At 47.4% G+C, this 25,112-nt stretch overlaps 1 protein-coding gene across 4 annotated transcripts in view; it reads left to right on the top strand.

The window, feature by feature from the left end:
• The window catches only part of ADCK1 (aarF domain containing kinase 1), an 80,193-nt gene extending 65,155 nt beyond the window's left edge, over nucleotides 1–15,038 (top strand). For all 4 annotated transcript variants that reach the window (XM_050336537.1, XM_050336539.1, XM_050336538.1 and 1 more), the window contains 4 exons: nucleotides 8,296–8,445; nucleotides 8,687–8,884; nucleotides 12,502–12,695; nucleotides 14,049–15,038. In XM_050336537.1, coding sequence (XP_050192494.1) covers nucleotides 8,296–8,445; nucleotides 8,687–8,884; nucleotides 12,502–12,695; nucleotides 14,049–14,220 — 714 coding nt within the window. In that variant the 3' untranslated portion in view covers nucleotides 14,221–15,038. The remainder of the gene's footprint in view (nucleotides 1–8,295; nucleotides 8,446–8,686; nucleotides 8,885–12,501; nucleotides 12,696–14,048) is intronic.
• The last annotated feature ends 10,074 nt before the right edge of the window (nucleotides 15,039–25,112 follow it).

Raw genomic sequence — 25,112 nt, 5'->3', positions numbered from 1 at the left:
TTACTGATGGCCGATAAAGCAGCAGGAGAAAGGAGGGACTACTGAGCCTGTCTAAATCTTGGGGAATGAGGTCTGTTATGGCCACAGGTATGGCACAAGGTAGGAACTGTGCACACCCCAGACTTCTCCTTTGGCAAGGTGCAGCAGATGGGGACAAATATAACCAAGATCCATTATCAGCTGCTGCTGTTGTTGCCCTGGGTAAAGGACTGCGTGGCATGGTGGTGAGGTGAGCAAAAGGCAGCAGACACTGAAAAGGAGCATGAGGAGGGGGTGGCAACCCACTTTTCAAAACTAAGACCTGGCTTATAATATACAGCAGTTTTGGCTTTCAAGAAATACATTAGCTCCCTATAAATCACCTGAATCAATCAATCTATCTGTCTATCTATCTATCTATCTATCTATCTATCTATCTATCTATCTATCTGTCCTTCTATCATATTACTCCATTTTGTTTTACTGGGTGGAGGAAGAGGAGTCTTTACTAAGCAGGATTTCTTGTGTGACAATGCAGCCTTGAAAAGCAAGCTGAGCCTCTCTCCTTTAAAAGGAAAGAATCCCTGAGGTGAAAGCTCCCTTCAAACCAGGTTACTGACATTTACTTAATACCGTCTGTAGCAGGATTATCATTAAAGCTGCCCAAAAGCACATTAATCTCACTGGATCCGTCCAAGTGCTGGATTGTAATGGCATTTAATCAGAGAAGGCTTTGATTTCTAAAGACAAGTGCAAACACTGAAATATCTGCCTGTGGAACAGTTACTTATTCATGTGCAAGTGTAGCTGAGGAGGAGCATGCAGCTAGGATATTGACAGTGAAAGGGAAATCTGAAGGGGGGGTTCTCAAGAAATGAGCTGGCAGGAATTGTGAGGGAAGACAGGGCATGGCAGGGTTAAGAAGGGGCATCCGGAAGCTGGGCTCTTCCTGTTTCAAAACACAAGGGGATTTGAAGTCTTAGTTGGGAAGTTACATTTGAAGAGGCTGATAGAGCATGGAAGAGAGGAAAAATAGACTGAGAGGCTCTCAGGAGGGTTGTAGCATACTGTATGCAGGAGGAAAGGAAGGATAGCAGTGCTACTTAGAGCAGGAATTTTTAAAGAAGATCCCAAATGGCACAAATACTCCTTTTGCACCCATTCTGACTGTACTTGATTAATTCAGACAGACCTTGTCTGTATACAAATCTTAACTTTATCTCTGGTCTGCTGCATGGGTTCTCCATGTCCTTCCTTGTGGATTCTCTGCCCATGTCTGCAGAGCCTGCTGGATCAGCAAGCTGTGGGAGCTGTGGAGCTTACAGATGCACTCATGGTATGTGCTGTATTGCCTCAACTAACCAGCCAATTTCAAGTAGCCAAGTGGAGAGTTCCCATGATCACCCTGGTTTGGATTTGAGTCAGGGAAAGGAAACAATGCCATGTACTTCAGGTCACCAAGGGCCTGTTCATAAGCTGTGGATGATTCAGAAGTCAGAAAAGGGTTTTGTCCATCTGAGAGTTGAAAGAAAACAGCTAAGGTACTTAAGAAGAGCCACTGTGCACAATTATTGCCATCTGTCACTACATCCTACTGTGGCTTTTTGCTTCTTTCTGTTACTAAATGGGTTCTGCATTGGAATGGTGTCTCTTAGCTTGATAAAGAGCCCAGTTACCTTCTTGTGACTGACAGCTTTGCAATTTGAAATATGCTTTCAGTGTGGGATTTACCCTTCTGCCAAGAATCAGGAGCTGCAGCCGTGTAGCTTGTAAAATTTAAGTGGGATTTTCCCAGGGTGGGATCCTTTTGTCAGCACAAGTGTGGAAACCTCTCATGTCTCAAGTATTTGTGCTCATAACACTCAAGCGTTAGATGAAGCAGAGCAGAGAAGAACACTTTTTCTGGGGAAGATGGCTATTCTTTCTCTTTGCACTTGCTGATATAGTCTGGGGAGAAGTTTCTTTGCAGATTCTCCTGCATTTCATCTTGTCTGAAGCTTAGTAAAATTCACAAGGCACTGGTAAACAAGGATAGTGACCTCCAGTGATTTCAGCTTTTGAACTGTGCAAAGACACCAGGTAAATGAGTTAAATTACACACAAACCCATTTCTTACTGAAAGTCAGTCCCAAGTGTCGATGTCAATCAATTGCTTAAGTCCCACCAAGATGCTTTACATTAAATCCAAAGAAATACGACTGCATTTAAAGCCAAGGGAAGATGATCCCCATGGTCATTTTGGATCTGACAGAGATGCAAGAAACAAGTAAAAAACCAGTAACTGGTCTTCTCTACCTGCATCCTTTTGAGAATCTGGACAAACTTATCAAGTTAGTCCCTCAGTTCCCAGGGTGGATGAGTCAGAATATTTCTCCCCACTTAAATGCCATGGAAGATGGGGCATTGAGCAGGAAAATAATTTTCTCGGTCCCCGGCAGAGAGTACAGGGCATGCTAGAAGTGCACTCCAGGAGTCCTAAAAACTATTCCTGTATCTTAATGACATCATGTGTGTCCAGACATCACTTTGCTGTGATGCTAGATCAGTGCATAGTGATAGTACTGCATAACAGAGCACTGTCGATCCTCAAAACTGGATTAGAGGACAGAGTGTGAAATCAGATCTCTTGTGTGTGACCATCCCGATCTGCTATGGACAAGAGTGATTTCAGAGCAGAGGCACAGAGTAGGCTCCAAATTGTGGCTATTTTCTATTCACACCCTTTGCTAATTTGACACCAGTTTAATTGGGCAGAATTGCCCTAGCAGGATTAAGCAAACCCTTAGATGATGGCTGTAATAACAACAATGAAAGAAAGCAAAAACCCAATACAGTCTTCAATCCAATTAACCTTCGATTAAGGTTCCAAAATCAATGCTATTATTTTGGCTGGAGGAGGTAATATTGAGCCCTGAGAAATGAGCTGCACAACGACCTTTATTTTTAATGAGATCAATAGAAGTTAGTGTCGCCATCTCTTAAAATAATTGGCAAATATTACGGTCAAATTAAGGCCAGAGACTAGTATCTGCTCCTGATCTAAAGAGACAGTCACAGATGGAGACGGGACAGAGAGATGATGCCCTATCAGGCAGCTTCATCTGGGACTTATCAGGGGCAGGCAGTGAGATCATCTCTGCAGGACCATGACACAGGATTTTTTTCTTTGCCTTTCTTCTTCATGTCAGTTGGAGGCATGGAGCCAGGACCACTCTAGCTTGCTCACAAGTCCAGGAAAGTATCAATGACTTTCCCCAGATAATCCAGGCTGCTTTGTTACATTGCAGCTACCCTTGAACATGATGTATATGCTATCTTTTTACTGTTGGAGTACTCACAGCCTCAAATTTGTGTGCATTCTTTCTTGCCCAAGAGGTTTATTGCTAACTATTGCGTATTGGCGTTTTTAAAGATACTCATTTGTGATGGACTTTCTAGTCTGTTGTTACTGTCACACTGCTCTGTCAGCTGGGTGTGCTGATTTGTTAAAAGGAGACTTCCATACAGGGGCAAGGGTGACAGGTTGTCTAGGCTTTCAGAGCTGATGGCAGCAACATATTGTGGTTGTGTACAGACACAAGAAGAAATATATCACTGCTGGTACCTGTACTTCAGCTTGGGATCTGCTGAGTTAGATGACAGAAATGCAGTATGTGTACTTGTTAAAATACTTGGTACCCTGGATATGAGTCCATTAAGTAGAAAAGGTGGGGATTAGTAGGGAAATTGCAAAGTAGGTAAGAAAACGATAGAGGCAATGGTGGAGAGAAATTACCATAGTGGAGTTTTGTTCGCTCTTCAAACAGATTTTATTTAATAAATTGGTGATGACCTCAACACAAACAGAACTGTGTCAAGGACACAGTTGTTGATGACACCAGGTTGAGAGGTCTAACACTGTAGAGGAGAACCAGGGAAGCAATTGCGCTTGTTAGCCTTGAGGATTGAAGCGATAGAAAGAGATAAAACTGAGCAATACCAAGTGAAAAGTCATGCACTTAAAAGCTAAGAAGAAGAGTTTCTTAAATAGATTGAGAGTTTATCAGAGGGAAGCGACATTTTAGAATTAACTTTGGGATATGAGTCAGTCACGGGGTGTGTGTTTCCTGTGCAGTGCAACTGTGTAAAAGGCAGGTTGACACCTAGGGATGCACCTGGTAAAGGAGCATCCTGTAGAAATGGGGCAGTATTTCTTCTGTATTTATGCTGATTATTATCTTACTGGTGGACACATTAGAGTAGTAAATACTGGAGAGAGATGGAACTAGTTAAACTCTAGGATTATGATAGCTAAGGAAATAATTTAAATTGGACATCATAAAAATCAGGCTGGGACTTAGGGGTAAGGTTTTGACCATCTAAAGGGTAAATTTTTGGAACAGCGTCCAACATTGTGCTTTCTGTCTTACATATTTCCAGTGAAATTGACCAGTTTATAGAGAGACTGTACAGTAACAACCCTTAACATTTGCACTGCATTGTTATTTTCTGGGGTATTGGCTTGTAACTCACATAGGATAGCTTGTTACATGTAGCATCCTTGCCATATTGAGTACATGTAATGAACTTCATGTGCTTAGGTTGGTGAAGAGTTACTCCAAGTCTGGCTGTTTTACATATATGACACTGTTTGATTGTTGTCTGCAATCTCTATTCCTCAGCTCTGTTTTTTTCAAAATGAAAACACTGGCTTAAAATGTGCAGTTTTTCTGACACAGTGTCATGGTCATGTCACATAATTTGGCAATGGCAGATAGCTATTTGCATTGACTGGTAAGGCCACAGGCTCACTTGGTGACTGTAGTCATGATGTTCTGCTGCAGCACAGACAGCCAAATGGAACTTCTTTTAAGCAATAACACACCTTCTGGCAATAGCACATGCCTCTGGCTAGAGCCAGAGCCTGATGTCATCCTGACATATCAAGCTCAGCTTTGCTTGCTGACTAGCATAGTCTTTGTTCTTATATGTTATGCCTAAATTATGGTATTCTTGGTAACACCTCCTTTTGCCTAGTTGTATTTCGTGTAGTGCATTCAGAACTAAAGATGCTTCTTCTTCCTTGCTTTTCAAACCTCCTAACATTGATAGATTCCCCTCCTCTGCCATTCCTTAGCCAACTTTGGAATCTTCAACTCTTTTAATCTCTGTCCCAAGTAGATGCCTCCTGCATCTTGCTCATTTATTTGCCTTCTCTAAACTCCCTCTGTGTAGTCTGCATCTTTCTGTTAATGAGATGTCTGGAAGTGAATGCAGAATTCCAAGGGTGATTATTATTTTTTTCACAATGTTCAGCAGAACAATGCTGAGGGATGCTGGTAATGATAAAGACCCCGTTGTGTTGGATGATAAACAGGAAAAGGACTGATGACCTCTCTGTGTCATAATAAAAAGCCTGTGTGTTAACTTTGGTCTTTGCTTCTGTAAATCATTGCAACCTTTTGTCTAATTTGTGATGCACCTTCACCCCGAGGTCTTACACAGCCTAAATGCTTGCTGAATTCCTGAGCAGAGGTTTTCATGTCTCTTTTCTCATTTCACCTAGCTATATTCTTCCAAAGTGAATTCTGTAGTGTTATTTATCCAGTGGCCTTCTTAATAAGAGTGGAATAAGTGCCCATAGGGACAAGGCACAGTACTGGAGAATTAATGTATATAAAGGTTTCATGGTTTTTTTCCTAAGCCTTTTCTCAAGAAACATGAACTCCTTTTGTCTGAATTATAATGATAGGTCACTATCCACATATTACACTCTAAGCTCTAGAGTGTAAAGCTTCCTGTTTTGTTTGCAGTTCGATGGTATTGGTGCTTTCTGTCTTAATTTAATTTGTATCCTATTTTAGAGGTATGTCAACAGACAAAAATATGTGAAAATACTTTAGTGTGCAGCACAGCTCCATCTCTTCCTCTAGGTAATTTTTTTCTAAAGTAAAGACTGTTTATATGCTTATATCATAAATACATGTAAAATATCTCCTGTATGCTAATGAAATAATACAGAATGCATTCTTCTGTCTTAAAGAAGCCATAAGGTTGAGTTTCAGTGAAGATACTGGAGAAACTCAAAGTTGCATGCTGCGGAAGAGGTAAATATAGGTACAGCAAGGAAGTGAGAGAGGATGTGGACGTTGCAGTGAAGATGCCTTGTACTCCTGACCCATCCTGAGTGTCTGAGCAGGCCTGTGACCCCTCTGTTTTCATGGCAACATGAATCGTGAGCTGCTTTGCACTGTGGGCTGCAAAAGGCTGTGATGATAGATCTGTGCAGTAACCTGTCTGCTGAGGGTGACTAAGGAGTGGGGGCCTTCTCTGCACCTGGAGCCTGCAGCTGTATCATAAGATGCTGTTATGAGGGTAGCATGGATAACCTGGTGAGAGGCATTTTTGTAGGATCCTATGATATTTGCGATTGGAAGTGACCTCAGGAAGTCTTTTATCAAATCTTCTTCTAAGGCAGGATCAGTTATAAAGTCAGACCAGCTTACTTAGGATGTTAGTCAGGTCCTTAAAACTTCTAGGGATGGAGATTGCACAATCCCTTCAACCAGGAGCCAGCCAACAGATTTGCAGAACTGCCAGCCCTTGTCCAGACTTGTGTTTAATGGGCATGAGGCATCACATTGTGCCCTAGATTGTCCCCAGGCCCTCATCTTTAGTAATTCTATGCTCTTCCATGTCCCTGGAGAGCAAACAGCCGAGGGAGGGAGGGCAGAATGTGGTTCACCCCGTGTCTGCAGCATGTTGGGTTTGATGGTATGATCAGTCGTGATGTCCAAGTCCATTCCTTCTGGTATGCAGATCCCTGGGAGGTTGTGTGCATGAGTGACTGGGTTAAAACAGACTATCTGCACATCCTTGGGACTGTCAGCAAATGCTACTCAGCTCTTCTAGGAGACCACAGCACCAGGTATACTTTGGTCCTGTCTAATTTTAGAGCTTGTCAATCTAGGAGACTTATAAGGGTCCCTTTATGGCTCCAGTGATCTCTGCTGGTAATTCAGAAGGGAAACATCACTTCTCTCAGTACTCAAAATAACACCAGTGTGACATTAGGGATGCTGCACTTTGGGAAATCACAGGGCTGTGCTCTGCCACCTGTGTGGGTGATTCAGCATGGGGCCAGCATTCACCATGACTCAGCAGTGGTTCCAGGTCCCACTTGAGGGACAGAGTATTGTTTCACGTGATCCTACAGCTGTCCCTGTTGGCAGCAGGAAGGTTTCCTGTCCTTTCTCGTCATTGGTATTTACTTGGGCACTATTCATATTTTCCCAGAGGTGGCCACATCTCAGAGGTGGGTAAAGCAAGCCCTTCCCTGACTGGCTGGTTTTCTGCAGGATGAGCTGTCATTAGTACCCCTGTTACCTCTTCTACCACCTCTGCTTATGGTGACAGTTGCCAGTTTGCTGCTTACACAATGTGTCTGGAGACATGCTTGGAATAATTTATAACAATTGTCTTTTAATTGCTTGTTCAGCACTCTGCTGTGTAGCACTGTGCTGCTCTGGGATGGCAGGGAGGGCTGGTAGTGGGATGTCAGGGCAAGGATGCTGTGGTAGTGCATGGCAAGGGATTGATTCTGTGCCCTCAGGATGTTTGCTTGCTCCTAGGAGGTTTTTAACTTTAATAACATCTCTTGGTGATAAGGAGTAGTAGCATGGAGGGACACAGCAGTGACAGGATGATTTAAACAGCTTTTCTGTGCTGCTTCATCTTCACAGACATTGCAAATCAGATTAGCATGGTTCTGCGGAAAAGAAGAGGGAAAGTGGGGGTCAGTATGATGGAGGGGTGGGAGAGGGAACCCATGTTCATTCTGGTGATGAGATTAACAGGCTGTCTCCTCTCACCCCTTCTCCACTGGGTCCTACTGGCATTCATGGATGGAAACAGCTGAGTCTTCCTCCAAGCAGTCTCACCCACCCTAGCAGTAATTTCTATGCCTTCTTTGTGAATGCATGTCTGCCCCTTTCTGCTGTCCTACTTTCCTCCTCATTACCAGAAACCCCATTCCTACCCACAGGTATTTTCTCCTTTTTATGCCAGACAAGTGTTCTTAAATAATCCCTGATCCCACAAACACCTTCGTGGTTCTTCCTGCGTGGATCCTTCCCTCAATGCCTTGGGTCACCCTACTGCTGGTAGATGCCAGCAGCCACGCTGTGCATCTGTCAGTGTGAGGAGCTGCAGGAGCTCTGCATGGGGACACCAGCACATACAGACCCTTCTCCCTGTAGGATTGCCATATGGAGACTGCCTCCCTGGCAGGCACCCTGCTGTGGGTGGCAGTGTCTGACCATCTCTGTCTCCTCACAGATCTCTCGCAACCTGGGGAAGCTCTACAGCGAAATGATCTTTGTGAACGGCTTTGTGCACTGTGACCCACACCCAGGCAACGTGCTAGTGAAGAAATGCCCAACCTCTGGCAAGGCCCACATTATCCTCCTGGACCATGGGCTCTACCAGGTACGGGGGGCTTCCAGAGCCTTGTGAGGCTGCCTTCGGGCATCAGGGTGAAAGAGCACACCCAGCTGCAGCCTTGCCCCTCTGAGCACATATGAACACATTTTTCCTGTTACTCTCATAACTCTCCAAGGATATTTTCTGACTCTGAAATGCAGGATAGAGCACAGCTAAGGGGCACAAGACTTTCCTCCCAGTTTCCTGTCCTCTGTGGGTTTCTGAGGGGCCATGTCTCCCTCCCCAGGTGCTGAGCGAGTCATTCCGCATGGATTACTGCCGCCTTTGGCAGGCCCTCATCAAGGCCGATATGAAGAGGGTGCAGAAGTACAGCCGTCGACTCGGGGCAGGGGATTTGTATCCTCTCTTCGCCTGCATGCTGACTGCCAGATCTTGGGAGTCTGTCAACAAGGGTATTGACCAGTCACCAGTCTCAGCCAGGGAGGTAGGTCCTGTGTGTCCTTCTCTAATGTGTGCCCTTCCTTCTCCTCTGGTACTTGCACCACTGATACTGCAGCAGTGCTGGGCAACCCCTGGCAACCCTGTAAAAATTTCTGCAGTGATAGCTGAGCTAGAAAAAGCCAGTACTCCTTCTGCAGTGTGTTTTACAGTGGCTGAACCTTATTTCCCAGATTCACTTGTCATTGGCTGCTTAAATTTTGTATCATATTTTAATGCCTGTGTTCACCATTTCTAACAGGAGATCATCCTTTTCTTAAAAAAATGGTGGGTGTAGCTGGGCAGGGAACCATCAAGGAGGCTAGGATAAGGTAGAGGAGACATAAAGGCTTAGTGGGAAGATATGAGAAGGATAATACATTATCACTATTCATGTAAATGACTATCAGCACTGATACAAACTCCTAAAAACTCCTGGAAATTACCTCCCAATCAGAAACCCTATTAACTTGGAGTCAAGGTTGCTTAACTGCAGATCCTGTCAACTCAATCACTACAAATCTAGAAAATTGCCACTTACGTTCTCTACCCTTTCATATGCACACATGCTGGGATCCTTCTCATGCCTCCTCACACACCTGACACACATCATCTTAAGAATGGTAGCAGCCCCTGTCAGTTGTGCTGTTTTTAGAGAGGGACATATAGGATTTCAGCCAATGAATTAGTATCTGTGAGTAGAGGCATGTTGTATCCTATGGTTTGCTTTTATCTGTGCACAATTTGTAGTAGAGAGGACAAATTTCACTTAAGTAGCGTTACAATATTGTCCTATGAGATTCTCTTATGAAAGTTCCCTCATTTTGATGGATGTGGCAGAATTTGCTGCACTGGCTTACCATTATCCATAGCAATGAGGAAGTCAGATACCTTGGGTAATGGATCCCCCCCTCCAGTAATTTGATTGCTTCCTACCTGAATTAATTTCCTGCACATCAGAAAGAATACAGTGACTGTCTAGCAGATCTGTACTTGATCTGGTGAGTTCTGGAGCTGGTAGCTCCAGAAAAAAATTCAGAGGCACCGAAGTGAATTGGCACAGAGCTGGCTCCAATACTACAAAGCCAGCATTGAATCTGAGCTAGTGAGCAATGTTTATTCTCAACTGGCTTGTGAAGGTTATGCCAGAGGTGTAGCAGCAGCCGCATAGTGCCTTGTGTGTGCTAATGAACTTTGTCATTGAGTTGAATTGCGTGTATGGAACCAGCTCTGTTGTCTTTGCTTACATGACACAATTAATGCTGAAACTAGATAATCCTGCAGCAGATAATGGGGAGCTGAGCAGATTTGCTGTAGCATTAGGAAATGAGCTGCTGCTTGCCCTTACTTTAGAGGTGAATTTGAAAGATTTTATCAGCAGCAAGAGCTGAGTGCTGTGTAGGCAGGTACCATCAGCACGGAAGTTCAGAGAGTGTGCTTGAAGATGTATTGACATGACAGTAGCCTGTGAGACAAGGAAGCAACCCTCCTGACACAAAATCTTATCTGTAGTATGTACTCAATCTGGGGCACTGCATCTTGAGAAAGGTTTGATGAAACTGGGGCAAGTCCAGTAGGAACCTACAAGGACTAGTGGTCAAGCAGATGCAACCCAGGAGGTAAGTCTGAGCAAGTTAGGGCAGAAAAAAGAAGAGGCAGATTGAGGAGAATTATAGAAGTGATATGAGGATCTCTTAAAGAGTGCTGCAAACAGGACAAGAAATCGTGGGTTTAAATTCAGCTAAACGTGAGAAAAGCCAGATCTAATGGCAAAGCCAGTGAAACACTAGTGCAGATGTTCTGGGAAGGCCTTGAGCCACGCTGCTGGAGAGTTTTAAGTGCAGGCTGGGCAAATATATGAGAATTGCCATAGGTGTAGTCATTCCTGCAGTAAGCCAGGCCCAGACAGCTGATCGCTCAGGGTGGCTGCTAGCCTCATCTCATCTGATTTTATGATGTGTTTTGCTCTATCCTGCAGCAGCTTCAGCAACTGCAGCCAAGGGGCTTTTCTCAGGTCCTGTGGCATAGCTCATTTCTTCCTCTGCACACAGGGTTTGCCCTTGACAGAAAACGACAGCTCTGATGACAGATCATGTGGTTGTTTTGTGATGTGGACAAGCAGCTGGAGCTAAAAATAAAAAGAAAAGAAATAGAAAAGAAAACGTATGTGTGGAAAATAAAGTAGGCTCTGCCGTAATGCTGGCTGGAATATGGGATAAGAGATAATCAGGGAGCAATTTTCTGCCAACAGATAATGGAACAAACCATTTAACATTTAGGAGAGCTAAGCATCTTCTTGCTGAAGCTTTGTATATTTGGTCAGTGACAAAAGCAGAAGGACACAAAGATTTGTCAGCAGCAAAGCAACCGTGGTAGTGTGTGAGATGTGTACATCTCTGAGTGTCACTACCTACACACTCAGTTTGTGCAAGTCTGTTCCTTTCTAATAAGTTTGAAGTACACAAAGAGTGTGAGATCTCACATAATGAAATATAGGCCATCCCTTGTTCCAGAGGAGAGAAGTTTTCAGCGCTGTTGTTTCTCACAAAGGAGTCTCCCTTGTGCAAGAAGTTATTTACTACTCTCTGCATGTGTCCTGCTGGATTTTGGAGATTTCAGATATTCGGGGGACTTCTATTTGGATTTGCTGATTAATGTCATGGCCTCTGTAGGAAGAGGTAGGGACACAGTATGCATATGGGATCAGCTCCCCACCACACTGTGCTACATTTACTGTGATGGTGAGGGATCTCTGAGATCTAAAAACTGGCAGAAGAGATGGGGCTGGCTGTGTTGCATGCTATGGTGGCTCATGTTTGGAGGAGAGCTCATCTTAAGTGGCTTAGGCTGTAGCCTGTAAGTTATCACTGGGTTCTTACAGTGGGCAATATGTTTGTTGGAATCTGGAGAAGCAGGGAACATGAAGGATCACCCTTTACCTGCCTTGGACTTACACTCTTTGCTTAAACATCTGCTACTGGCTGCTGTCAGATAGGATATAGATCTAGATCTGAGAGATGACAGTTTTTGATCTTTTGGGTTATCGTGATGCTTAACTGCATAATGCTTTCTCAGTGCAACTCAGCTCTGCTGAGTTGTGTTGAGGGCAGAGAACTAAACAAGGCCTTGGAAACACCTTCATCTGTATAGCATAGAGGCCATCAGTTGCATGGGACAGCAAAACAAGGAGTGACCGGGTTGTCTTTGCAGCATGCCTCCACCTCCCTGAGCAGTCCTGTGCTGCCTGCAACCCTGCCAGTTTTAGGGCTGGTGAGGTGAGATTGTTAGTCGTCTCCAAGGGCAGTAATGAGGTATGGTTGCTGTAGGCTGCCTGGGGCCAAGAACCGAGATAGCAGTGAGTGCCTATTAATCCTACCAGTGAGGGCACAGGACCTTATCTCACTGAGGGGCAGTTGGGACATGGTAGGAGTGATCTGTGACTGCTGTGAGTGCTTGGGACAGCTCAGTGTCTGCAGAAGAGGACAGAGCTCTTTAGCTTCAGGCCTAGTCATGGTCTGTAAAAACAGTTTCTTCCTGCCAAATCTCAGCTGCGTCTGGACCTGAATTTCCCATGCACTCTCAACTTCTCTCTCTTTTCTCCCTGAATGACCTGGCTGGCCACAGGACATGGAGATCCGATCCAACGCTGCTACTTACTTACCCCAGATCACCCAGCTTCTTAACAACGTCCCTCGCCAGATGCTGCTGCTGCTGAAGACCAATGACTTGTTAAGGGGGATTGAGTCAGCCCTGCACACACGGGCCAGTGCCAGCTCCTTCCTCAACATGTCTCGCTGCTGCATCAGAGCCGTTTCCACGTGAGTATCTTCTCCAGGCACCAGAGGCCAGACAGGGAGCAGCAGGAGGTGACTGTCCCTGTGGTCCAGGAGCTGAGGGGGGTCCCAGGTCCAGCAGGCCAGTCAGGGCCCAGTCCCTTGCAGTTGACCAAGGCGAGCAAGGCAGACTCTAAGATGGTGGTAGGTCCAATTAAAAGTCTATATCAGAAGGCAGCATCATGATGACAGGGCAGGTCTAAGAACAAACCAGAAAGTCTGTAGATCTGGTCCGGTGGTTGTCGAGCAGGTCCACGGTGACAAGACTGAAGGCTGAGGTTAAATAAAGGGGTCAGTATGTGAGCTGAGGTCTAAGGTCATGGGGCTTCACAGCAGGGCATGAGCTAGGGACCATTACTCTTCCAGTGTAGCTCAGGCAGGAACTGAAGGTGCAGGCCTGAGATTAACTGTGGCTCCTGGGCCTATGAGCAGAGGGTTGGGCAGGACCATTAAAGCTTATTAGAGCCCCCCACTTAGGGGGCCTGATAAGGCTCTGACTTGACCTCTTGACCCCTTAGCTGTGGATCTCTCCCCCTCATTATCCCATCTGCTGTGATCTTACCCTTGTGAAGTTACACATCTCAGCCTCTGTCTGTGGTCTTCTCATGTCCATCAGCCTCTCCAGAGGACAAATCTGTTACCCCGGGGCTGGGGACAGGGAGAGAATTGGAGGCCTTAGGGTAAGGGTTTAGGATTTGGCCCCCTAGAGGAGGTGAAGGGCCTTGCTGCCCATTACAGCCTGATTGAGGGGTTAGGGCTGACTGCGAAGATCAGGCTGATTTTTAAAATCCAGGAACAGGAGTCGTGCAAGTGATTTCCATCTGTGAGTCTTATGAGTCAATGCACTTCTGCCTCAGATTCCTCCTCCTTGCAGATGAAATTACAGTTATTTCTCTGGCTGATGGGGGACCTATGAAGCCAAATTAGCCTCTGCTTCTAAAAAAAGGTGAAGAAATACTTTTCCTGGAATCAGTGTGTTAGGATTTCTGGACTCTTACAAGTTTGCTATGGGGAAAAGCTATAGGAGTGTGCAACTATCCCTCTTAGCTGAAGTGAAGCTGGGCATAGAAGCAGAGGATGCCATGACCCAGGATTGCTGCACACAGTGGTAAGAGAACCGGCTTCACAAGGGAGCAGGCTTTTAGATTCATTCTAAAAGGCAGTCCCCAGCTCCTCAAAAGCAGTACTTGGAGAAAATCCATGCTTCCTGGGGATTCTCCAGATGTGGGATGTTACCTTCCCCTGGGGAAGGTGAGATTTACTGAAGATATAGGACAGGTCTTCTTCCCCCTGGGCTGTATCCTGCTGGATCTAATGCAGGTGTTTTTCTCTTTCTAGGTACCAGAGGAACAAGAGTCATTCGCTTTACAGGAGGGCCCAGATCTCACTCACAGAAGCCCTGAGCCTGTGGCAGATCAACTTGTATGAACTCTTCCTGTGGCTGAAGGGGTCCCAGCTGGGCAACTGGGTCATTGCTCTCCTGAGACGGATGCACCATTCCACATACTGACATGAACTGGTGGGAGAGGCCTGGGTGCTCCCTCCCTCCCTTCTGCTCTCCATGGCACATTTGCCTTTCTGACTTTATGTCTATTTTTGGGTCTTATTCCACATTACCCACTGTGCTGTCCTTGCCTTTTACAGCATTAGCTTCCTCTGTGGCGCTGAGAGGTTGAGTTGGTACCAGAGCTCAACTGTTTCATGGTTTAGGAAAAGGAGCTGTGTGATACCTTGTGTCAGGAAGGACAGGATACTTTATTTCCCCATCTGAGCAGGGTAAGTTCCACTCAGATTCCAGTAGACTGCACTGGAAGCAAATGCCTTTCTTAAACAATCTTACAGAACTTAAGAGAATCCCAACCCTACCTAGAATGCCCCAAAACATTTCTCAGACCCTTAGAGAGGAGCGGTAAGTCCCTTTAAAATGCAAGAAGGTGTATATTAGTTTCAGCAATCTCCTTAGTCTGATTTCTGTTCAGGTGTGCAGAGTTTCTCAGAGGAGTGAGACCTTGTGGAAAGCTGTCACCAGGGCTTCCTCTCCCAGCACCAGGGAAAGGGGACACAAATGGTGAGAGTGGTGGACTGGGAGTTCAACTTTCTGAGGTCCCTCTCCAGTCCTGTCAGCAAGTGCATTTGTGTTTTTGGACTTTTCCTGACCTGTTTCCTTGCATGTGAAATGGAGGAAGGGGACAGTGATCTTGCCTCTTTTCTGAAATTCAGGGAAGGCAGTCAGAATGACAACTCAGGACTCTGAAACTGCTGGTAACGTATGTGTACTGTACAATACTGCCACACAACAAAATAAACGTGACCTTTGAGGGGGAGGGATGCCTGGCTATGCACTCAGAGTTATGTTTGGGCCTCTAACCTCAGTCCTGTTTCTATTTCTCCACTGAATGAGTGATGCCAGGCAGTGCTGGCAATTCCTTTCTAGCCGAATGAAAGGACCACTTGGTCTTTAAAGTAACCTCTTATCCAAGAGGTTTGTTCCACATCCTCTGGTGCTGTGTCAGATGTGTGTTGGGATGGGATGGAAGAGTAGACATTATTCTACTGGGAAGGATGCACCACACCTTGCCACCCATATCCATGCTGAGCCTGACTCCTCCCTGCCTGTGGGAATGGGCTGCAGCAGATGTGAGACATCACCACCCCCTGCCACACACTGAGCATTTCCCCTCATCACTGCCTGTGGTGTTTCAACTGCTTCTGCCTCAGACAAAAACCTGCCACTTGCTCAGTGGTGCAAGTGACAGGTCTGATGACTCTGATTCTGCAGTTATGGGACAGCTACCAGAAGGTCTCACCCAGAGGCCTGCTTTATGTGAGATATATTTAGGATCCTGGGAGATGTCTCTGCTTCTTGTGAGAATTCCTGTAGCCAGGAAGGGTGGATGGAGGTGACTGCTTACATCATTTCAGCTTTCTCAGAAACTGTCTTGGTGAAAGGGGACCTGAAGGACAGGATGGGAATTTCCCTTTACTGCCAGAAATTTTGCTAAGCTGAGGGTTGTTACTCAGGCACCAGGCTATGCCTGGTGCAAGCCGCAAGAAGGCCAGTCTCCCAGTATCCATACAGTTTCCCAACTTGCACAGGTGTAAGACCCCAGCTTGAAATGAGTCCCTTTGCTTGGGAAGGGAAGCAGGGGACAGAGTGCAGGTGAGTGTGTGAGACCCTGAGGAACCAATTCTTTTACTGGCTTTGTGGGAGAGGGAAGGGATGTAATCCAGAAAAGGTACCTGACTTCAGGTGGCCATGATGAGTTGGTGACTGCAGACATGTGGCTTATGACAGTGACTATGTACATGTATAAGAGTGTAGGCAGAGCACTGTCTCAGCACTACCAAAAGGTGATGCGTGATTGGCAGAGTTGTGGATAGGGAATTACTGATTGTGGGTTTTTGGTCTCCTTGTGCAGTCAATTGCCTGACTCTGGCTTTAGCTCTCTGAGCCCTTCCTACTGGTGATAGCACTGTGAGCTCTTCCTACTACAGGGGCAACAGCAGGAGTGATGTGCTCTCCCGTCTTTGCTAAGAGCAAAAAAGAAACCCTGTCAAGACTGAATGTCCTTGCGAAGCTTGTCCCCAACCTGTGCAATGACAGGTCAGATATTCCCTTGACTTCTAGGTTGGCGTCAGGGAATGGAGTGGTGGTAATTGCAGTGACGAGACTCCTGAGTCGACAAGGAGTCAGTCACAGGGGCTCTGGAATATTTGTCCTGCAGCCTGTACATGACTAATCTTTGCTCATGTGAGTAATCTGGCTGAATCAGTGCCTTGCTCAGGCACTTATAGCTTGTGGGCTGGCCAGCATGGGTGAGCCTATCTTGTTCTCATCACAAGTAGAGCTCCACTCAGAATACTGGCCTGGTGCACCCAGTTAAAATCCCAGAGACTCTCCAGCAATGGTCATGAACTGCACATCCTCATCTTGTAGCTGCCTTTGCAAATGGCTTTCCCTACTAATGGCTGGATATGCTGACCAGAGGGCAGGTCTCACTAACGTCTGTGAATAAAAGCTCATCCCACAGTGAGACCCTCATTTCCAGAAGATTCCATGTTGTGGAGAGGCTCCCTGCAGCTGGCATTTGCACTGGCTGTCAAGCCCTCTCTTGGCCATGCCTGTTCTTTTACTCCTTCAAAATCCCAACACCGCACAATTGCTAGTTCTGCTACCTGAGTAAGGTTCTGGCTCTTAAAGTGGTAGGGAAGCAGCAGCCCCTCAGACTGGTTTCTGGCAGTGTGCAGCAGGCAAAGAGCAGGGTGTATTTGGCAGAGCTTTGTCTACTGTCATTAGTCTCTGCTGGGAGGCTGTGTGCTGCAATGTTAACAGAGGGATTCCTCCATCAGTTGTGCTCAGCTCTCACCCTTCCCGGTCAATCAACAAAAGAACAAGCAAACAAATGGAGTTTGACCCTTTAACATTACTGCCTTGTCTTTTTCCTGAAAGCTCTCAAAGGTGAATGTGTTAAAAGGGTTTTGAAAAGACACTTTCTCATCCCAATTTGTGGTTGTCAAACATGGGTAACCTGGATCATCTCTGTGCACTTGGTCTCTCCTTCCAACCTGAATTTATTGGTGTTTTTACCACCAGCAAACACAGCCTCTGCTGCTCTGCTTGCAGCTGCGAGCAAACTGAAGTTTGGTGCAGACACTAAACATTGGCCTTGCAGCAGACTCCTGAACCCACCGACTCTTTCTCAGGACTAACATGGGAGGTAAGAGCTGGGGCCAGAGTTTCAAAACTTATGGGCATCTTTCTGTTTCTGTAATACGAAGTACTGTGTTGTAGCCTTGTATCATCACCCATCCTAAGGCTCTCAGTGCTCTTGGACATGTTGAGGAGCCAGCAGACATTTCATCTAGCATTTAAATGTACCATTATTACATCCACTGGAGGTGGAAAATGGAACAGTTGGGGTAAATGAAGTTGCCATGCAAAACTGCAAGAATCTAGGGTATGAAGTAAACATGCTTTTGCACGTCCAGCTGAAGAAAAGCCAGTGAAAGCATTAATCCAGACTGAAAAGCATAGCCTTTACCTAGCCCCTCCAGTGAACTTTAATGATGATGAGTGGGTGGCACACAGATTTGCAGATCAAGGCTGCATGGTGGCCTCTGCCATCTTGCAGGGGCGTATGAACCTTGTGCAGTTGCAGCATAGAAGCTTTCTGAGTGAATCACTCCCTGCTTCCCACAGCACGTAGCATATGAACCGTGACTCGCACACAACCTGGCCAGCACCAAAGTCATCCCCCTCACAATGACTCCCCCTGGGTCACTGGGGCCACTTTCCAGTGCATCACTTGGTTGGGCTCTTCCTCCACATCCACTTTTTATCTCTGCATCCCCTTTGCACTGTTTCCCCCCATACCCTGAATTCAAAGGGTATAGACAGGCTGCTGGGTCCTGGAGCATGCAAGGAGCTGTCACACATGGCAGGCTGTGCCAGGATGCCCGGCATTCAGGTGGAAGCAGAGGGAGGGATGCCTGAAAGGGCACAGCCCTCAGGGCAGTCAGTGCCTTATCCCTTTCACCACCAGACAATAGAATGGCTAGAAAGGGGATGGGTATTTCTTCCTCCCTGGGGCTCCTCTCTGCAGCCTGAGCTCTTGCCATCCCAGTCTCACTAAGGGGATGTGCTTGTCTGGCTGATGGCAAGAAGTTTGTATTGTGGCTTTCAAACAGAACAGAGTAAACAGCACTGAGATAAGAGGGGTATGGGCTAGGGCCTTGCCTTGTACTTGGAGGGGGAATTTGCTGGTGCTGCTGAGGTGGGAGGTAGGAGGGATGCTTCAAATGCACATAGGTCTTGGGATAAATCCAGGTCTCCTTGGGGCTGCTGGTTCTCTGGTAACTTGAACAGAAGTGTCCTAAGGTGGAGCAGGGTGTGTACGGAAGGAGCAATTGGAGCCTTTGAGTTTGCTCATGATTTCCTTCTTAGTCTCCTCCAGAAAGCAGCAGAAGGGCTGCTCTCTCCATCAAAGAACCATCCCCTGCCTGCAGACTGAGCAGAAGGTCTTGACTGCTGTAGGAGTGCAGCAGTTCCCAGGGAATCCTGCTTTCCAATGCTGCCCCTGCTTTGAGCTCTTGAGCCACATACCTGCAGCTTTGCACCTTGGGCAGCAGTGCTGGGGACCAGGACCTCCAAAGTTTCCTAGAGGAGCACCCTGCGTGCCAGCAGCTGCTGCCACCACTCCATGGTCACTGACTCCTGCCATGCTGTGTGGAGAGTCTGAAGACCCAAAGGCTTTCTGCTTCTTCCCGTTGACAGTCCCCAGTGCTACTGGCTGGGAGATGATTGCTGTCATACTCCTGTTGATGTGAGAGGACTCGGCCTCAGCTGCTTTGCCGCAGTGTGGTGATGGCCGGTGGTTAATGTGGCGTTGGTGCTCCGGGCATGCAACAAACTGCTCTCTGTAGAGCAGTGGGAGGATGCACGTGATTCTGAGTGTTTGCAGCAATTCATTTTGCTAGTGAGTCCTGGGAGTTTGGAGATGGGAGGGCAGGAGAGGTGAAGAGGGGAGAGGCAAGAGGAAAGGAAAAGGAAAAGGAAAGGGAAAGGGAATGGAAGGAAAGGAAACCTAGAACTTAGCATGGTTCTAAATGGACTTGTGATATCTAAATGGTTCTAGACTGCACTGTCTGATTTTTGTTTCACAGGCCACCCAGACACTGTGGTAGGCAAGTTGCTGCCTCCAACAATGAAGAGATCCCCCTTCCTCCTCCCGCCCCTTGCACCAGTGCAGTGTGGCATAATATTGCTGAGGCACAATGGTCTCTGCAAGGCCATTCAGAGCCTTTTTTTGGTTGTGTCTCTGCAGAGCTGTCCTGTGGCTGTTTCCCTCCCTCCCCCAGGTGGGACTGATGGACTTTTCTCAGTTGTTGTTTCAGCAGATCAGCTGGCAGCTGTCACTCTGCCAGGGATGATGGTCTAGAGGATGGAAAGCCCCCAGCTGGGAGGCAGCCTGGGTCCCCACTCCACCAAGGCACCAGGGCCACCAGGCTCCTGCTGGCGTGGGGCTGGCCCTCTGTCAGCCTCACTGAGGTGCCTGCAGAGTGTAGGTCATCCCCTTTCCTTCAGCAGTTGCTTAAGTCCTGGCCAGGACTATAAAAGAGCTGGACAGTGATAAACTGACATTTGTAATTAATTGATTATCTGTCAGAGAAAAATTATCCTTTCCAAGAATCATACAGGTGACATCTTACTCCATGAGGTATCACCTACTAGTGGACTAGCAGCTCTGCAGGAAGGGGTTACAGGGAACCCCAGGCTAAACATGAGCTCGAAGTGGAAATATGTCTGGGGCTACCTCAAGAGGAGTGTGTCTAGCAGGGCAACTTGTTCTCCTCTTCTGCTTCATGCTGCTGAGTCAGCATCTGAAACCATGTCCTCCTTTGGGTCTCTTAGTTGAAGAGTGATGTTGAACAACTGGATTGGGTCTGCTGGAGGGCACACAACATGTCCAGGACTATTCCCATAGCCTTCGAGGGAGATGGGCTTGTCTAGTCCTGCGAGGAAGAAGCAAAGGGATGAGCTGATAATTGCTGGGGCAAATCCTCTTTGAAAGGGGATTAGAGCCAATATCCCTCCTGCAGTGCCAGATGATTAAGCAAGGACCAGTGACAGCAATTCACAGTTTGGATAGTTAGGAATGAATTTCTTCACCAGGAGAATGGTGCAAAGCTAGGACGTCACCCAGAGAGGGTCTCCATCCTTGCTGACCAGCCAGAGCAGCGCAGCTGGTCTTCTGTTGGCAGGACTCTCCTTCGGAGCAAGAGGAGTTAGACAGACACCCAGTGGCCCCTCCCAGCCAGCCTGTTTGTGAAGCCATACAGCCGTGGCACAGAACAGGTAGGGGGAGGGCTCACATCGCCATCGAGTCAACACTGTGGGATGAGGTTGGACCTGGGTTTTACCCTTCCCAGCTCTCCCTTCTGTGTCAGTGTCTGTGCTCAGACATAGAATCATAGAATTAACTGGGTCAGAAGAGACCTCCGAGATCATCAAGTCCAATCCTTGATCCAACCCCACTGTGATTACTAGATCATGGCACTCAGTGCCACATCCAGCCTCATCTTAAATACCTCCAGGGATGGTGAATCCACCACCTCTCTGGGCAGCCCATTCCAATGCCTGATCACTCTCTCTGTAAAGAACTTCTTTCTAATATCCAACCTAAACCTCCCCTGGCAGAGCTTAAACCCGTGCCCTCTTGTCCTGCTGCTGATTGCCTGGGAGAAGAGACCGACCCCCACCTGGCTACAGCCTCCTCTCAGGTAGTTGTAGAGAGTGATGAGGTCACCCCTGAGCCTCATCTTCTCTGGACCTGCTCCAGCACCTCAATGTCTTTCCTGAACTGAGGGGCCCAGAACTGAAGACAATACTCAAGGTGTAGCCTCACCAGCGCTGAGTACAGGGGAAGGATCCTTCCTACATGAGGTAACATTCCTGCCCAGGGCTCATCTTTGTTTTGAAGCCCAGACCAGGGCTTACCAGCTGTTTTTATTTAGTTTGGTTGCTGGTGCTGGGGCCGTGAGCCTGCCTGTCCTGGCAAACTCCAGCCTGGGTAGTTCGCCTTGAACTTTTACCAACCAGCTGCCTTGGGTCCTTCTTGGGCAAACCCCTCGTGTTGCCGTGCCTTCCTGAGAAGAGGCAGTGGGTGCCTTCCCAGGATCCTGCTGTCACTAGTGCAGGCTTTAAACAGGTTTTAAGTCAGTAGTAAATTGTACTCACATCTAGCTGAAGGCTTCTTGAGCATGCTGTAGGGATGCTCAATGACCTCTGTGTGATGGTAATCAGGCCTCATGGAGAAGGGCCAAAGCATTTCCCTGACTGAGGACATTTGGCACAGAAGGTAGCTGGAGCCACACCCATCTGAGAGATCTTCTCCATGCCAACTTGGAAAGCTGTTGCTGCTTCTCTGTGGGGTAGTGATCAGCATCTCTGACCCCTGCAGGGAGCGTGGCTGTGTGTCCACACACAGCAGTGCTTGAGGGAGCCCTGAGCAGGACATGACCACACACTTACCTGCACACCTCCTGCCAACTCTGTGCAGCTCGTGGGGATCTTGTCAAATGGTAACAATCTTTTTGGGTTGGCTTATGTGACCCAGAGAGCATCACTTTGTTTGCCATCCTCCATGTCACTCCAGATCAGCCACGGTTGTCAGAACTTGGGCTTCTTTTTGCACAGCTTCCCCCTTGAGCTGCTTGCTGTAACCAGGTACTTGTGATTTCTGGTGGGCTGGTAAAGACTGTTCACCTAGACTGCATGAGTAGTGTGGAGTAGGAAGGGGCTTTGGCATTTTACTATTCTTTATTTTACTTTATTTTTATTTGATTCAAAGTCTTTTTTGCCGAGGCTACTTTTCCCTACTCTGATACATATGAGCATAAATAACACTCATAAAGTTTCTTCTTGTAGCTGGAGCACTGCAAAGAAGGGAACAAGACTTAGTTCTGACCTAGAAGGACAAGTCTGCACATAAAATGCACATGAGCTGTTGGTGGTTTGCAGGCCTGCAGCTCCAGGCTCGTCACTGTTGTACGTGAGCAAGCATCTCCCCAGGGTGTCTGCCCTGTGAGCCCCTGCCCTCCTCTCAGCCCTCAGCCTGACAGTGCCTCTAGCTTTAATAAAGCAAAGGTGGAAGAGATTACTAAATGGTAGCTAATAAACAAAATGACATGCACAAAGCCTGGTTATACCATATTGCTCTTAAAAGTGTAGAAAATAGTAATTACCATGGCTAAACTATCCATCATGCCAATAAGGCTGAAAGGAAAACTTGGCAATATAAGATGCATATATCCCAGGGCAGTGAGTCCCACAGCCTCCAAGTCTGCACTGGGACTGCAGTCGCTTCTCTGCATCATGGGACCATCAGATAAACTGAAGCAGGACAAGCCCATCAGTGTAGCCACTGGGAGCAGGGAAATAGCTGTTCTGCAATAGCCAGTGTGAAGGCTTGAACAATGAGGTGATGCCGATTGGGGATTTACTTTGGGGTATCAATACACCTAAAACATATTAATGTGAGCTGGAGAGAGCCCCAGAGGAAGAGAGAGGGAAGAAAGCAGACTGATGTGGCATGGGAAGTCAGCTAAGTGTGGTACTGCTGATAATTTTGCACGGTAGACTGAACAGTCAGTTTATGGGAGAAGAGTCTTGCCCTGGAGAGTTACTGAAGCCAGGGAGTGTGACAGAGAGCTGTGCAGGCTGTGCAAGGTCACCTTTAAAGCCCTTGCTGGCAAAGGGCACTCCCTGCAGTTTGATCTTTAGTCCTTATCCTGCCCAGGTTATTTGGTTAATGGAACTCCTTCATTTTAGAGACTGCTCCATGGTCTTACTCTTGGGACCTGTGTCCAAGGCCTTTCCCCCGTGGTTTTCTTTGGTCGCTGCATTTGTACTTTCTGCCAAGCAGTGACTGGACAAGAGACAGACCCTGTAGGAATCTCTGTGGGAGGGTACAGGGTTGCAAAGCTGCTTGGGTGCTTCTGTGCAGTGTGCACTGTCCCTGGCCACACCCGAATTTTACCATGGGAGCACATGCTCCTATGGTCCCTCTCCTGGAGCCTTCTGCCAAGGCTGGGCTGGGTAGTCCCACCCTGATGACATGGGTGGCTCTGGGTGCACTGTGTAAACTCTCTCCACAGCCTGTCTTCCGTGGGAGTGGGGAAGGATTATTTAATTGCCATATTGTGCTATAGGAGAAAAAAATCATGACTACGTGTGTATTGAGCAGGCAGCAGAGCACAGCACTGGCTGTTGTCACTGGCAGTCACCTCCTTCACTTGCTTAGGGGCCTGCAGGTGTAGGAGCATGGCTGCTGAAATTAAATGTTGTTAAACCTGGGACATAAATCAGGGCAGGACGCAGAGTGCTGTGTGTAGGCTGCCCTTGGAGTTTAGCTCGGCCTTGTCGCACCGGCACTGTAGCAGGGATGGTCTTCTGCCCAGGCACCCTGCTGGCTTGGGTCACAATCTGTGTCCATGCAAATGCATCCTGTGGCAGCAGAAGCATTCCTCACCAAAGCCCAGGAAATTGGTCTTTGCCTCTTTCCCTTCTCTGTTGCTTTCCCTCTGGCCTGGGCTCCCATGCTACCTTGCCATAGCTGCAGCCAGCCCCACCTCTGGCTGTTGGGGGAGGTTTCAGGAGAAGATGGGGCACCTACTGGGAGAGAGGTGCTTTGTACTGCAGTAGCACACGTTGGTAAATCACAAGGAAGAAAAGCCTTGGGAACAGCCCAAAGCAAACTGCTGTCTTGTGGTGCCCCTCAGACAGTGGCACAATGGTGGTGTGTGATGCCAGGGTCATCCCTGACTTATACCAGGACAATGTCTGTTCGAGGACAGGTGCATTGGGCAGGACAGGTTCCATTGCCAGGGCATGAGCATCGGCAGGGAGTACAACGTGACCAAGTTGCCTTCTGACCTCTGAACTGGAGTATGGGGATGGGATAGCAGGGGCAGGGGGAGAGGGAGAGAGGCTGGCCAAGCTGCCCAGCTCTGAAAATTAGCAACACTTTTATCTCCAGGGCTGCCAGTCATAAAAAGTAGCCATACACAACAAATGCCAAAGGTAGGGGCTATCCCTGGACAGCTCAGGCCAGGCTGTTTACTCATATTTCCAGGCCTCAAACATCCTTATGTCCGCCTTTCTTGTCTTGCTCCCATTCTTACAAGGTCCCACCAGGCCAGTGGAGCTGAAGCTGCAGCTGCAGCAGACAAAGGGACCCCACTGCTATCTGCACAGCCTCAGGCCCCTCATAGATACCTGCCAGGATGGGGAGCACCGTGGCCCCTTGGAGCCAGTCTCACAGGGGTAGGTCCCCGTCAGCTGCCAACAGGCAGTTCAGGCCATGCCCTTCTCCCCCATTCATCAGGGATTCAGCACTGGCTGCCACCAGGGACACCCAGCTGGTCTCTCTCAGGCAGTGACAAAGGCAATTACCTCACTGCTCAGCTCCCCAGCTGGCTGCTGAGACACTTACCTGAAATTAGCTGTGGCCAGTGCGTCGCAGAGGTGAATGCGGTTGTGATTATGAATGCACTTCTTGTTTGTCTTTTCAGTGCCGAAATCCTGTCAGTGAGGAGAAGCGATAATAACATGCTATTAAGTTCTTTCTGGATAATGTAATTCAGGAGTCAGGAGGCAGTTTGGTCATTTATGCCTTTGAAAAGCTCAGAATAATTTTCGGTGTCATTATCTTCCATTTTAAAGAGCCCGTTTCAAACATCAATACCAAGAGCCCCTCTCCTCACCACCTCCTCCTTGCTTATGTGGTTTTCTCCTACCTTTTGTTCTTGTTTTCTCTGACCTTTCAGGGATCTGGGGTTTGTTTCCAGTCATTCATGCACCCTGAAACACACCACACCCAGTCCTTTCTTTCTCCCTTTCTC

The sequence above is a fragment of the Myiozetetes cayanensis genome, unplaced genomic scaffold (assembly GCF_022539395.1).
Source record: "Myiozetetes cayanensis isolate MyiCay16 unplaced genomic scaffold, myiCay2020 scf6-25, whole genome shotgun sequence".
Classification (NCBI taxonomy): domain Eukaryota; kingdom Metazoa; phylum Chordata; class Aves; order Passeriformes; family Tyrannidae; genus Myiozetetes; species Myiozetetes cayanensis.
This window is presented reverse-complemented; position numbering and strand designations above follow the sequence as displayed.